The sequence below is a fragment of the Augochlora pura genome, chromosome 10 (genome assembly GCF_028453695.1).
Source record: "Augochlora pura isolate Apur16 chromosome 10, APUR_v2.2.1, whole genome shotgun sequence".
NCBI classification, from domain to species: domain Eukaryota; kingdom Metazoa; phylum Arthropoda; class Insecta; order Hymenoptera; family Halictidae; genus Augochlora; species Augochlora pura.
Genome location: NC_135781.1, coordinates 10,977,232 through 10,992,896, shown reverse-complemented (window position 1 = coordinate 10,992,896; position 15,665 = coordinate 10,977,232). Strand labels below are relative to the sequence as shown.

General features: G+C 40.9%; 1 protein-coding gene across 17 annotated transcripts in view; it reads right to left on the bottom strand.

Annotated features, from left to right (window-relative positions):
• Wupa (troponin wings up A) overlaps positions 1-15,665 on the bottom strand; it is a 38,054-nt gene that overhangs the window by 8,153 nt on the left and 14,236 nt on the right. For 7 of the 17 annotated variants that reach the window (XM_078192236.1, XM_078192249.1, XM_078192243.1 and 4 more), the window contains one exon: positions 15,235-15,335. In XM_078192236.1, the coding sequence (XP_078048362.1) occupies positions 15,235-15,335 (101 nt within the window). Of the gene's footprint in view, positions 1-9,734; positions 9,836-10,465; positions 10,567-12,636; positions 12,738-15,234; positions 15,336-15,665 lie in introns of all 17 variants that reach the window. The other 10 variants (XM_078192241.1, XM_078192250.1, XM_078192247.1 and 7 more) reach the window with 3 other exon arrangements.

The following is a 15,665-nucleotide window of genomic DNA, read 5'->3' as shown; positions in this document are numbered from 1 at the left end:
TTGCTGATTAACTGCAATGCCAGGTAACGGCGATCGGATCGGGAACGGATGGGAAAAATGATCGCGACCGGCGACGTGGGGGTTGGTCGCGACGGAAAATTGAGACAAAATGGATGCGCGAGAGTTGAGCACAGAGATATAGGGGGGGAACAGAAAATTCGAGATGATTGTAGGACAGGATCAGCGGCTAGATCAATCTTGCGCATTGCAGCGGTACCGCGATCGTCCCACCCGCGGATAAACAAATAAACAACGAGAAGCTAGACACTGTTGCACACGGTACTCGACCCGGATCAAGGCTTCCGACTGCGAGCCAGAAGATATTTTTCAAATTTCCTTCCACAACGTTTCGACGGCTTCTCTTGATCGATCAACTCGCCTTTCTTAATCCAGTGACTGATCGATGGCTCGAAACGGTTCGATGATCGGTACTAACGTGGTATCGAATACAGTCGCGTCGGAAATGTTAACACATTTTCAAACGTGAGAAATTTTTTAAAATTGATCCAGGTGATTTAACTTTCTTTTAGATGTTCGAGAGAATCGGGACATAAAAATTCGTTTAGAATGCACTTTGTTGGAATGATAAAGAATTAAAAAAATATAGTTTTCCGATTGTTTTATCTAAGGTAAATTCAGAGATTTACATGTGCACATGGTAAAAATTTCATTGATATCGGTTGATGTGTTACGAGTTGTTAACTTTTAAAGTTCGTCAAAGTAGCAGTCTTTATGGACTTCGACCAAAAACAGGTAATTTTTACACGTTTCAGTGGCTTGACTATGCATCATACGTATAATTTATTTGCATTTAGGAAACGTATTTTTTAAATTGACGTAAATTCAGATAAAAATATAGAAAAACATCGTATTTTAATATTTTATCATCCCCATGGCAATCTAAAAGATGTTTTGTATACAAATTCTCTAAATTAGTAATAATAATAAGTAAACTATTCGGTTTAATATCTCGAAGAAATTTTAGTCTCTTGGACCAATTTTGACAAAATTATTTCGTTTAGAAATATATTAACATACTGCCCGACGCGAGTTTAAGTGTAACTTCTTTGTTACGTTTTGATAATCGGCAGACGATGAATGCGAATCCAGAAATTATTTTGCCTCTATAATCATCAGTTTTTGCGAAACTTAATATTTCAACAAAGCTGCAAATTCTTAACTTTTAGAATTTCTACTATCTTCAATGTAAAAACTGTAGGAATAATCTTTGAGTAAAATGTTTCTGCTAAATCTCTCAAATACAGTGACAAAAGGAATAAATATTTCAATAAATAAACGTCCAATAAATTCAACATTTTCGTAGTTTTAATATGAAAATTATGTAAATTTTTCTAGTAGATTTTTCTAAATAGAACAGTATTTTTTATAATGTCATTATAGCATAAATTCTATTGAATATTCTTTAATTAATATATATGTATCTATTCACATATCTTTCGCTACAACATCCTGATTAAAATGTGAATTTTGCTCCCGATTATTTACATCAATTTTCTCAAAAAAACTGAGACTGATGAAGAAAAATGACTTTCGGATTCGAGTTCAGCATATGCGATCGAAACGTCAAAAATTTTGCTCTTTAGCTCGTTGCAGCCTGTATTCGAACCCCTGCAGCCATCTTAAAAACCTGAATTTTCCTTCGCGGGATCTATAGTGGATCTTCGAACCACTTTCGAAGGCATAGCTGCCGTTCGAAGGCAGCTCGTCGAAATCCCGCGGAGAACAGGATAATCTTGGCTGTCGGACAGGCGTGAACGGGTCAAAGTGCAAAATATCGTTGCCGCGATCAATCTGCGTGCAGGATCTGCCGGATATCGCGGCGGATCGTTCGCAAGAAACCGAGCCCGGTTGCCCAGCGAGCGCCGCTGTCATCGTTTAACGTCGACAGGCGTGTCCGAGCCAGCGAAACGGAATAACGTGAATTAATGCTCGACGATACGTCAGCGCTCCCGCAGCCGTGGGGGTCCCGGGGGACCCAGGGGCCGGGATCGCGGCCGTCCACGGCCTCCTCCGAGGGTCTCTCGAACGGATTGATTTCCCAGTGTCTGAGGGATAGCTTCCTCAAAGACGGAACTTCCTCCGGGAAGCCACTTGTCGGATTCTTTCCCTTCACGCGAGAACCTCGGGGCTCACGGCAGAGCGAGAATTAAGAGATAAGGTAAAAGTACCTATTGCGAAAAATAATTTGAATAAAAAAATAATACGAACGAAATAGTAATGTACGAGCGTGTACCCATTCTGGAACAATGTTTTTGTACCATGTCCCTGTGTTTCATATTCAACATACTTAATTCGGAACGGCTATTTCAAATGCCCGTTCCAAAATAGGGACATTGAATATAATGTTATATTTATAATATTCATTGAAATTTATATACAGGGAAACCACTTTTGATACAAAAAGTTTAAGAGGACTTACAAAAAAGAATAGAAAAAAAGAAAGAAGAATGGTATAAGAATGGTATAATAAAAATGGTAAAGTAAAAGATAATAATGATAATAAGAAGAAATGTAATAATACCATTGATAACAATAATAATAATATTATGAAAGATGTTTCATAAATCGGATCAACGAAACAATGAAAACACACGTTCTTGCTTAGAAACACCTGTATTCGTATACACATTTCTATTTAAAACTGATCGTTAACAGTATTAGCGTCATTAAATTTAGCTCTATCTATATTTTCGTATTAGTTGTATTACTGTTTCAAGAATGGATCACAGTTCCGCCGTGCTTTATAATAGGTACTTCTACCTTCGACGCGTCACAGAGAGAAACAAAATCGGAGGCAGGGATCGAAATTAACAGTTAGGGATATTGCGTTTTGCAGGAAGCTTCAATTGAAGTTATGGTGATATTTGATAGTGTTAGAACACTAGAAGGAATGGAACAAGTTACTGTGAGATGACCAATTTCTATGCCTTTGATTTATATTCGGACATAATTAACTTCATATTTATCAAATAAGACATATTAAATTTCTTTATTCTTTTATCTTAATTTTTAAAGAAAATGATTTAATACGTTAATTAATATTCTAATAAAAAAATTTGATATGTCGTATTCGATAAATATAAAGTTAATTATGCCTGAAAACGAACCGAAGTCGTAGCAGTTGTTCACCTCACTGGCACCATTATCCTATTTAACCCTTGTATGGTGGATTTTTCTGGCGATTTTGTGGTAACCACATTTTTGTTTGCCTATTTTTGAATCTACTTATACGAAACCAAAACTGGTATATTTATTCAGATTAACAGCAGCTAGTAATTTAAACTGGATGTTGAAAAATAACTACGTAAATGGATTGTCTGCGATCATGGATAAAGTGGATCTAAGTCCAGCCATCCGAGAGTTTCTCCCTGATTAAGAAACTCCTTTAAAAAGCGTTCTCATGGCGTATATATTTTGAAAGTTATCTTAGAACAAACTTTCAATTGAAAAGCTACGTTTTACAAATAGAGGATATTTAAAATGTGAATTTACTTGTACAACATCAATTGAATCGCATTCTATTGTTATATAACAATAAACTGCGAAAAATAAGTAGAACAAATGTAAAACCGATTAAAATTATTTAGAAAAATAACAGATGTCCTAAGGTTTGTCTTAGATATTTTTGGTTCATTCAGAATGAACAATGTGAGAACGGTTTTAGAGAAGTCTTCCACGTATCAACAAGAACCAATTAAAAGGTCCTAACTCTTTCGATCCCTGATAGGGAAGACGACGGGAAGACAGACGGGATCAACGGTGAAAAGGATGTGAATCTCATTCTGGCCAATCAGGGGGGCGGGCTGGTCACGATCAGCTCTTTGTCCACAGAGGGTGAAGAGAAAGAAAAAAAGAAAATAGTAAAACGTCCACTACATTCTTGTTCCTGGACCGATGGCAGTCAGCTCCGACCAGAAGCAAGCCTGCCTCCGGATTCTCCGACATCGAACAGTGCTCGTACATCGAAAAACCAATGTGAACTATCCTCATGTTACCATCTTCGTTTGGCGAATGAGACGGTAAACGAACACCCGATCGATCGGAGAATCGTTGGAAGACAATAGTCTCTCTCTCGGAACAGACTGCCGCCAGAAAGGATCCGCTATTTACAGGCCCAATTGAACACCATGACAAGAGAGAGGACACTGACAGTCGGTGGTGCGTGCGAATCGGTGCAAAATCAATTTCGCTCGTTCCCATTTCGACATCGTAGACGCGTGTACGTGTTCGCTTTCACGTCTCTTCCACGGGGACACAGGGAGTGCAAGACGACGGTGTTCGAGGTGTTCGTGGGGTGTGGGTAATAATTCACAATGAGGAGGGAAGAACGAAGACGTCTTTCCCGTCGCGTCACAGTGTTGTGTGGTTTCGGAAGGGGTTGCGTGGGGCAATGTACAAGGGGGGCGGCGGGGCGGACGAACGAGAATGGACAAAACAGAAAACAATGAAAAAGAAAGACAGAGAGAAACAGAGAGAAACAAGAGACAGAAACAAGAGACAGAAACAGAGATAGAAACATGGGGAGAAAAACTGGGGGGTGTGGCTCGGAGAATTTCACAGCATGGCACTTCGGTCTCGTGATCTCGTTTCGATCCGGGTCTCCAGGCGGTCCACCTTCGTGAGAGTTAACAGTGGAACAGTAGATGTACAAAAGCGTGGAGAAAAAGGGGGGTTGACAGTTCTACGGAATTTTTCTTTGGTACAGTTTCAAACACGTGATCAAAAACTACTACCGGGTTTGGTGCCTGTCGAATCTGAAAATAATAAGGGGCACAAGGGGGGGCAGCAATAGAGTTCCAAAAGGCGGGACCACGTACTGCGTACCTACTGTTTATTCTTTTCAGTTTTCTCGTTTTTGTTTATAAGCGAGACTCGACTTCGTGAGAACCGCCCACGCTTTGCGACGTACTCACGTGGAAAGTTTTTTTCAGCGCCTCCCCACACCGGTTGGCCCCCGCTTTGATCATATTTTCTCTCTCGTGCGGGACGATTGCTCGGATTCGCTGAACGAACGCAACAACCTGTTCCCTTTTCTTTTAATTTTTGGCTCTATTCCTTCGTTTTAACTATTTTTTTCCTTATTCCTCCCTTGTTTCAATCAAACGTGCGCTCCGCGAAGCTAGGTGTTTGCTCGCGCTTAGTTTCAAATGTTTTCGTTTCCCCCGCGGGGAATATGAAGTGCCATACTCTTTTTCACTCGCGCGCGAACCGATCGGTATGGATAACACCTTGATCTCGATTCTCCACGCGATCGGCCCGGAGCGAAGTTAATAGAGAGACTGCGATGGCTTCGCTGTAGCGTGAACAACTGTTCCATGCTGTTAATACCGACATCAGCTGCGTAAGCGAATCTCACTGTTGTACCGGCAAAGAACGTAGTCACTCTGATCGCCCACGATTGATTCCCTTTGATTTGTCCGAAACAATGTTCATCGCAAGGCGATAGACTTTGAAGGATTCGATCGAAATAATTGAATCGACAACGGTTCTTATAGAAAACGTTCGTTATAAAATGAGGAACTTCAAAGTGGTCGATCAAGATCATAAATTTGCAACGATTTCTTCAACTCGATTAAAAAATTATCCATGATAAAACGATGTTTATCGGAAAATAATGAAATTTCAAATACCGACACGAAATATTGAATCGAAACTTGATGAAAATTTATATTATTGTCGGAGATCATATGATGAACTTCAAAACCGTGATAAAAACTATCAATCACTCTACGACTCCAGAAGAATATTTTATTACTGATAATGAAATAGTAAGAATCTTTCACGATCGAATAACAAACAACGGCCATTACAACGTTTGATCGAAACCTTCAATTATTCTATTTGTCCGAAAAATATTTTACGATAGAAGAAAATTGTTCCCACTTGAAAATCAACCGATAAACATAAAAAAGTTTGATGGAAATGTTCCATCAGTCTACCTTGTCCAAATAATATGATATGATTGAAAATGGCGCGATAAGAATTAAAAAACAAACAGTAATCTGAAAAATTTGTCTATGTATTTTAATGAATCGATAAAATTTGTCTATGAATGAAACCGTGGTAAAATGATGCGTGTTTACCCGTTAATGAATAGAATCGATCTCGCACGTCTCGTGGCAGGTCTATCGACGACTGAGCTAGATTGACGATAAAATAGAAATCGTTTACGTCAAATTCTACGGATTCTACGGCCAGTGTTTGGCGTGTTAGTAGGTGTTACAAGCATTACATGCATGGTTAAGTGCAAGAGGCAGCGGATTTATCAATCTATAGTTGCAATCAAGCTGGCAAGCCGCAACGGGGTAGAAAGATAGATGCAGAGCGCAGATATAGCAGGCAGAGAAATGTACAGAAAGAGAGAGAGAGAGAGAGAGAGAGAGAGAGAGAGAGAGAGAGAGAGAGAATAGAGATTGAGATAGAGAAAAGATCTACAGAGAAAGAGAGACGTGAAAGGCGCACAGAAGGGCGACAGAGAGAGAGAGAGAGAGAGAAAGAGAGAGTGAGAGAGAGAGAAATAGAGAGGCGGTGAAACGAGCAGAGAAAAACACGAAGAAGACGTGAAATGTACAGTAGTAGCCGGTGGCGATCGATTCGACCCGACTGTTCGTCGGCTTCCTTTTTTCTCGGTCTTTTATTTTTCGGTCCACCTCTATCCCGAGACAATCTGTTTCATTATATACATTTGCTTACATGTCGTATCTACAACATATATATAAACATATATAAATCTGTACGTATGTACGTATGTACATACATGTATATATACATTTCTTTTTTTTTGCTCCCGTTTCTACCGGTTTGCCGTCCGATTTTGCACCGCACACCCACGCACGCACACGCGACACACACGCGCGGCAATCTCACGCGCCCGGTTTCATCGATGACACGCGTGAGATCGAAGAGGGGGCCGTCGTTGTCTGTACAAATCTCCCGACCCCCTCCCGTCGGTGTGTACATATTGTTCTGCTCCCATGACTGTTCGTTTGTCACTTGCTTTTCGTACTTCCTTTTTTTTCTTGTCTTTTCTCGTACACAAAAAAATAAAGACGAGAGAAAAAACTGGGGGCGGTGGTGATGGTTTTTGGTGGTGGTGGTGGTGGTGGTGGTGGTTGTTGGTGGTTTTATGGTTCGTGGTGTGGTGACGGTGACAGATATGGTATGACGGTGATGGTACGATGGTGGTGGGCGACAATGACGGTGGAATGAGACGATGATGATGATGACGGTGCAATGAGAGAGAAAAAATGGGAAAAAAAGAAAATCGAAAAATCATACGAGCCCAGGTGAAATGTTTATATAGAATATGTATAGATCTCTGTATCGTCTGGGGGGTGGGGGGACAATCGCACCCTTCTCATTTCACGATTCGTTTTCTCCGTCGAGAACCCGTTATGCGGTATGCAAAAAATAACAATACGATTCCGAAAACGATGTCGCCGATATCCAGCGAAAAAGAAACAGAGAGACAGAGAGGAGATAGAGAGACAGAGAGAAAGAGAGATATAGAAAGAAAGAGATAGGCAGAAAGAGAGAGACAAAGAGAGAGAGAGAGAGATAGATAGAGAAAGAAAGAAAGACAAACCCGAAAGTTTAGAAAAGAGAGACAGACGCGGAGAAGATCCAGCGTAGATCGGTCGAATCGGCTGGATCTTCGATCTCGGAACCTACGGACGTCTGCTCCATAAGCTTGCCCAGCCCTGGCATTCGATACTGAAGCATCTAAAGTTTAGCGACTCTAAACGATACTGCTCGTCTGGCGAGTTAGTATTGCGCTGTCCGGAAAATTCGTTCCGCTTTAAAATTGTATTTGAAACTGACAGAAACACAAATGTACAAATGTTTCATTGTTTTTGGTGCTATTACATCGTGCTCTTTATAGTGATCAAAGTAAACACCTTGCCAAATGATTTTCTCTAAAATAATAAAAACTTCTATACGGTCATATGGTTAAATTTCGCATGGAAATTTAAACATCTCACCATTGATATAATTAAAGTTTATTTGTACTTAATAATTGAGAAAGATGTAATATTTACTTAAAGAATAACTGGCAGAAATTAACGGTCCGGTAAAATGTTAATAATTTCCTAAAATTGTATTTATCGTATGTCCATATTTATTATCAATCTTCTGCCGGTAGTAACGAGTCAGACTCCTAGCACAGATTTCAAGAAAATATGAATAGTAAACATCTCATTGAAATCGATGTAAATCTTCATTCGTCTGTAAATCATATTTAAGCACACGATTAAATGTAGACATGCAATAAATGTAAAATTTCTTCCTCTACTAGGAAATGATTAACGACGAAGAAGTGTTCACGATTAGCGTTCGCATCTAGTAAATTCAATTTGAAATCTCCGCTGCGAGTCCGACTTCATATTTCATAACCCACGAACGACAAATAAAATTAATAAAACTGTAGAAATAGTTCCTAAATATGTCACACTGAAATGCAAATAAAAGTATATTTATTACTGGAACAAGAAACAAGTGACAGCGTAAATGTAAAAAAAAAAAAAATGAATGCATTTCTAATGATCTATAACCAGGAATGTCACACAGTGATGGACCAAACTTTTCGGACAACCCAATAGAAAGCTCGGAAAGCCCAGAAAATCTGCGTTAGAGATAGCAGTAGAGAAAAGATAGAGATAGAATATTTATAAAAACAGAAAGATTGAATGCAGTATGCGTGTTTGGAAGAGACTGACAATTATCTATGCATCTATAGAGAACTTATGCGGAAAATAGAAAGACAGAGAAAGATAGAAAGAGATAGATAGAGAGATAGATAAGGCGGGCAAAGAGAGATCGACGATTGATCGTCGAGGTGAAACAAAAATAGAAAAAAAGAATCAAGAAGAGGAGAGTGTAAGAAAAACAGCGAGAGAAAGAGAGAGAGAAAGAAAGAGATAGAGAGAGAGAGAGAGAGAGAGAGAGCGATGTGGCGAGAGCGACGGGCAAGAAATGTATTTGCATTGCGGCACTTCATATCCACGCGAAAAAAGAAAAAAATTGCTGCAGTGTGTCTGTGGCGGATCCTCTCGCACAAGGATCCTTGCGAAATCGTAATCGTTTCTCCGTCGGGGGGGTTGAGGTTCTCAACAGAAAAAAAAGACAAAGTAAAATTTACGAGGAAGTGGCGGCGAATCACAGGACTGACCAAGATTATACAGTAGAAAGAAACAAGACAGCGAACAAAAACGAAAACGAAAGAGAAACAAATCGCGCGTGTTCCCTTCGCGGCGGTCCTTTTTTTGTTTCCGCAACGAAAGAACAAACTGAAAGAGAGAGAAAGAAAGATAGACGGGGATAGAGATAGAAAGAGAGAAAGAGAGAGAAAAAGAGTGTGTGATAGATCGGAGGGGGAAGAGAAACGCTGGTGGTTTCGCTTCTTCCTTTTTCGCTTTTCCATTTCTCTTGTTCGATTTCTGGTCGCTGAAAAGCCACTCAACGTGTTCTCCAAGAGAAACATCGTGAAAGAGAGAGAAACAACTTAAAGAGATACGTATGTACAGAAAGAAAGGGGGCACGGCGGAACGCGGGTGAGGTTAGAAAGGGGGTCGCACAAAAGGCAAACCCCCACTATCCCATCCCTCACCCGTTTCTCACCGTTTTTCTTTTCTTTTCTTTTTTAGGGGGTGGGCGGGTGGTGGGGTAGGGCTTTGCTCTTTTTTTTTTGTTTGTTTTCTTATTGTCTCCTGTACCTCGTAGTCCCTTTTCCGAACTTCACGCTCCAAATCCCACTTCTGACCCTCACAAAGGTAGACGCGGTCGTAATACATTTGGCAAATCTCCTTCAAATCGTCTACAAAGAACATGGAGTGTCTCTCAGATTTCATCCATCCACGGCACGTTGTCTTCACTAAATAGCCAGGAGGCAAGGGGAACGAGAGAGAGAAGAGAGAGAGAGAGATTTCGCAAAAATCCGGCTTGTCAAAAAACAAACAAAAATCTTGAAAAATCGTTGGCTCGAAGAGACCGAGGATGTTCCAAATAGTTTCGAAATTGTCTCTCACGATCTTCGACTCTTTCCCGCTCCGCTCGATGGTAAAAGACGCGGGAAATTCGAATCGACGCGAACGTGACCTGCTCTGAAATCTCTCCTTTCCGGTCAAATGGACATTGTCCTATCGGCCTCCATCTGTGTCGGGCACGATCGCTCCCCGCGTCGCTCCCTTGAGACTCCTAGGATCCCTTGGATCCCGTAGCAAAACTATAATCCACTAGACTCTCGAGGAGTTTCGAGAGAGCGTCGATACGGGGAGCTGCGACGGAAGAAACGCACACGGTCGACGACAATGCGGCGGTTAAAAAAAACGAACTCCAAAAGGACAAAAATTCAGAGAAACTGCGAAACGCGGGAGGCCGGTGTTTGTATAAATAGGAGAGACACGGTTAGGCTTTTTCTCGTCAGGTGAGAGCGGCTCGTAATTACCTCGAATTCTTTCATTTTAATTTGCCTCTCGAGGTCATACTTATCGCCCTCGAGCGCGTGTACTCTGTTCCAATATGCCGAACAGATCGTCTGCAGCTCGGCTAGAAGAACAAAAGTTTTCTCACTCAAGAGATAGTAGGTTTGGGGCAGATGATCTACAATTATTTCACTTGTGTGTCGCCAGCTTTTTTGGCAACAACTTCTTCCTGTAGAATCGTGCGCAACTGTAGCGCGACTTTTCCACACCGATCACTTCGTCTTGTCGGCGCTTTTATGTTTGCGGTACTCTTATTGGTGTTCTTTGATAATTTTGTTCCCTTTCTTGTGGCAATATTGTGCGCTGACTGCTTGGCCTCTTTCCAACTCGAATTAATTAAGTAGTTCCACGGGATTCTAGTTTCCGATCGGTAACGCGTATCTCAAATACTTTCTATTTTGTAAGAATCGCGTACGAATTTATTCGCAGAACAATGTTATTCATTCTACAACAGAGTTGGATAGTAATTGATTATTTTACAATTAATTTTGTAAATGTTTATGAAATGTAATCACGGTAATTGTTACTAAAATAAATTAGTAATCACGATTACATTTCACAATCTCTAATCATTAATGAGCAATTTGTAATTACGGACGTGAATGCTCAATTTAATGTTTCATATAATTTGCTATTGGGTCCAAATGAGAGATCCAAATAAGAAAAATATTAAAAGAATATTCAGAATCATTACTAACTATCACGAATTTCAATCGAAGATCACGAAGATCATTTTCATAAAAGTCGAGATAACAATTACCATCGGTTCCCAATAAAGATTGATATTCTTTGCAACTTGAATCGAATTTTACGAGGGAACAAGATGAAATCGGCCGACAATCAACGCGTTAGCACTCCAGCGACCGCAGCAATAAATTCCGGAAAGACGACCCAGATTAAATTTGCATCGTTTTCGCTGTAAATTCCGCTTTAAATTTCAAAGCGTCGAGGTAAAATTCGAAATGAAGATCCTCAAATGACGCGTGAATAGCAATAAATTTGAGCTCGCGATCCTATAAACGAGGCACCGTGAATCTGCAGTCGGTTGCCGGAGCGTAGAGACTATTCTGTATCGAAAGGTTGATCGCGGGTAGAGGATGAATCAAGGAATAAAAAGAGAGAAAGAGAGAGAGAGAGAGAGAGAGCAAGAGATTCTCGTGTTTGAAAGCAAGAAGCACGAAGCCGACAACTGCGTGAACGTTAACCTGACACGAAGAAGGAGAAAAATTGGATGAGGGCGTGCTTCACGTATGGACTATTTGCCTACGCGCAAAGAAACTGAAGGATTATAAAAAAAAAATATATAATGAAGAAAAGGTGGACGAAATGGAGGACTGTTGTTCTACCACAAACCGCTCACGGATAAGGATCTAGGTGTAATCAGCGTTATGTATTATGATACTGTATTATTTCGTTATCTACTTTGGCTGCGGTTCTACGGTTCGCGGGCGTGCCTGCTTTATTTTTTGAAAATTTAGTCTATGTGTGTGTGGATATCGCTCTTGAATGGCGCGTGTGGTTTCGTTTTAATTCACTTGGTTGGCTCTCACTAGATGTTTTACGCACGCTCTACGAAAAAAGATCTGTATCTACGCTACGCAGTCAGACACGATATTGGCCATACGCTACGTTAGAATATCAGTTTGCGGATTACAGTAAGTGTGTAATTCAGCTTCGATGCCTAAGTACCAACGTACGTTAACATTAGACAGCCGGTACCTCTCAAAATCTCTGGTCACAAACGAACAAATCGACAAAAATTGGAAAAAATATCAAAACAAAAGAGGAGTGATAATTTCATTGTTACTGAGCTGCTTTCTTTTTAGCAACAAAATCTCCTTTTCTAATGAAACAAAAAACCAATTGTGCACTGCGCGTTCCAAGAGAACGTGTACACTTTGGACAACAAAAATATCATCTAACTGAGACAGAGACAGAGAGAGAGAGAGAGAGAGAAAAAAAAAAGAGAAAAAGAGAGAGATAGAGATAGATAAAGAGTGAGAGAGAAAGTGAGAGAAAGAGAGAGAATAAAACAGAAGTAAAAATAAAAAAGGTATTCTGTTCTGTTTTCTCTTTTATGATAGAATGTTAATTGAGCAACGTCGTCGTTTTGTGCATCGAAAAACATGTCGACCTCGAAATCCTTCTTGGCGACTTCGTACTCAAGGTCGTACTTCTGCCCCTCGAGAACGATGATCCTCTTATGATACTGGGTCAGAACGGACTTCACGTTAGCTGTCAAAATTCGAAGTCACTTTTGATAAAAAATTCGTTCGTTTGCCGGCACGCTCAGCTCTCTGCTACTTTGTTCGAGCTTTGCGTTTCGTGTTTTGATTCGTTCCTTCCCCCCTCCCCCTCCCTCCCCCCTTCACCGGAAGAGCACGGAACTCTGATGTCATGAATTAATCAGTATACGGTTGAGAACGGGAGTAGAACGGTGTGAAGAACAGGTCCCGTTGAAATCGACGTCGAAATACGCTTTGTTTCTCATCGACGAGAATTCGCCAGAGCGTAATTTAGAGCGCGGAAAATTAAAGTAATGCTAAGATAATTATTCAAGAACTACACGAGACGTTATAATTCAACGTTCGCTTACATTAATCGAAATAACTAAATCCTTTTCTCGTGGTTCTATCGCTTCCATTTTTTTTTTTTAAGTTGATAGACAAATGTTAACGCACGTCGAAGTTTTGCTTTCTCGCAAAAATTCGCTGACACCCAGACGAAATGAAAATCAAAACTCATGTACGCGGAAATACACTTCCTGGTAGAATGTGGCAGTAGACTAAAGATACGTTCACTTTGACGATATGTATACGTAACATGAGATGTGCGTCTGGCAATGACGTAGTCGATATACGTTGGCAAATGCTCGTCGGTGCGAACAGTGTCGATTTCAAAGCGACTCGTGGCATCAGGGGTCGCAAAATGGAAGAATACGGTGTCAAAGCTGAATCAAAACAGAGAGAGATAGATAGAGAGAGAGAGAGAGAGAGAGAGAGAGAGTAACGCCGGATCCAGCTGGATCCTGGATCCGGGAGCAGGGATCAATCGCGAATCGAACGCTCGAACGGCGGGGTTGTAGTATTTTGTTGGCGCAGGGACATAGAAAGCAAGAGATCGCTGCGAGCGTTGAAACTGCGGACGTCCGATCGGGTCGGACATCATTATCGATAAAAGAAACCAAGAAAAAGAAAGAAAAATAAAATGTCAAAATTAAACGAAAGAGAACGATACAGGCGTATACGGGGGGGATATTTCTTTGCTTCGTTGTCAAATGAACAGCGTGTGACGGATTTTATGAGAACACAAATCAGATAGTTAATGATCATTATCACAAGTACGTTGGAAAAGTAATCCACGGCTTTTGCTTGTTGGTTCTGCGAGAAATCATCAGCGACAAATATAGTGATAGTGGGTAGTAATTGACGACGAGAATATAGCATTAAACGAAGAGAGCAAATCACGTAGATCGCGCGCAACAAGAAAAACGAGCGAACAGATAGGTTTGCGAAAAATAGAGACAAACAGAGAATAGACAGAGAGCGAGAAATAAAAAGATAGATAGAAAGAGAGAGAGAGAGTGAGAGAGAGAAAGAGACAGAGAGAAAGACAGAGTAGCCGTGTTATATCAGATAGTAAGTGAACAAAAAAAATAAATAAATAAATAATAGTACGTTTGTCAATAATTAAAACGGCGAGACGAAATGCGAAGCTCGCGACACTTGCCCGGTTCGCGATGCATAGAATTGTCGTTTTGGCGAAGAACACGATTCCGGCCCTTGACAAAACTAAACAGGTGTCTACCACATTGCTCTAACATATTTGCTCGAGTGTTAATTAGATCAGATTTCAAGACGTGCGACTGCAAATTTTGTTTGCAAGAAGATCGAGCGATGCCGTAGCTACCAGTAATTGTTTTGAAATTGTGTGCTGCAAGTAACCTGCGGATGTTCGCGCGAATTTAATCTTCTGTTTATAGAACGCATATTTTACTATCTCAGGTTTAAACGAAGTCAAAAGAAATATCAAATTATTACAACTTCTTCAAGCTACAAGTAAAATAAATAAAAATATAAATGAAACAAAGTTTCTATATTCAATATTAAATCTATGTACCGAGTTCCTTAGCACCGTTTCTGTGCATTTTATGGCATTAGCCGAATATTGCCGATGACGTGGAAATAGACGAAGTCTAACGGGAATCTTGGTCGAGCTTCAGAGAATCAAGCGCATTCTAAATGCAGAAAATCCGCAGGCAACTGGCAGAGATGAAAAACAGAAACATAAACAGTGTGGTGAGTACCTCAGAGAACGCGAAGTCTCTTGTCGCGAGGATACGGTGTAAAAAAAGAAATGCGACGTCACCGGGACAACGTAAATACGCTGTCGCCGTTTAAAAATAATGGCAATGTTACGGGTTGCGTAACGGCGAGGGTCGCGCCAGCCGTTTGCCAAAACGCATCCGAGGATGCACATCGACCTCTCTGTTCGTCAATCGAACGTGAATTCGCAACCGACCGGGCAAGCGCGTTCCATTGCTCAAGTGCAACAACATTGAGCATCGGTGTTGTGTTAAAGAAATGTATGGTGTGCATGTGCATGTGTATGTCTGCTGCATGGATGTGTGTATGTATGGGTGCGTGTCACTGTGGCGAGTGTGTACGTGTTGTGAATGCCTCGTTATTCGCACGTCTCGTTACGTTTCTCGCAACCGTTCGTTCTCAAGTACCTCGAAGTCCTTCTTCTTAACAATATATTCGAAGTCGAACTTTTGATCCTCCAATGCTGTGATCCTATTGTGGTACTCGCGCAGCACGCGCTTCACGGTCTCTGTGTGGATCAAGGTGAAAAAGATCGGACAGAATTCATCATTTCTCATTCAAGCTCGATGGGGGAACGATACCGTCGTTCTCTTTGTTCGGCCTCGATGCGCGTCCTCTAACGCCGTCGACACGGTTAACCTACGTATACACAGGGTGACCAATAAACTGACGCACCGGAAACAGCTGATCCTTCACGTACAGAAATGACAGAGTGAAATTTCTCTCGTCAAGCGTTCCCGTTATTGCCAATATTGGATTTGAAGTTAGCGGTTCGCAATGTACGATCCGAAAAAGTTAATCCTGTTACGACATTGTCTGGAATTCTCTAGCTACTGCT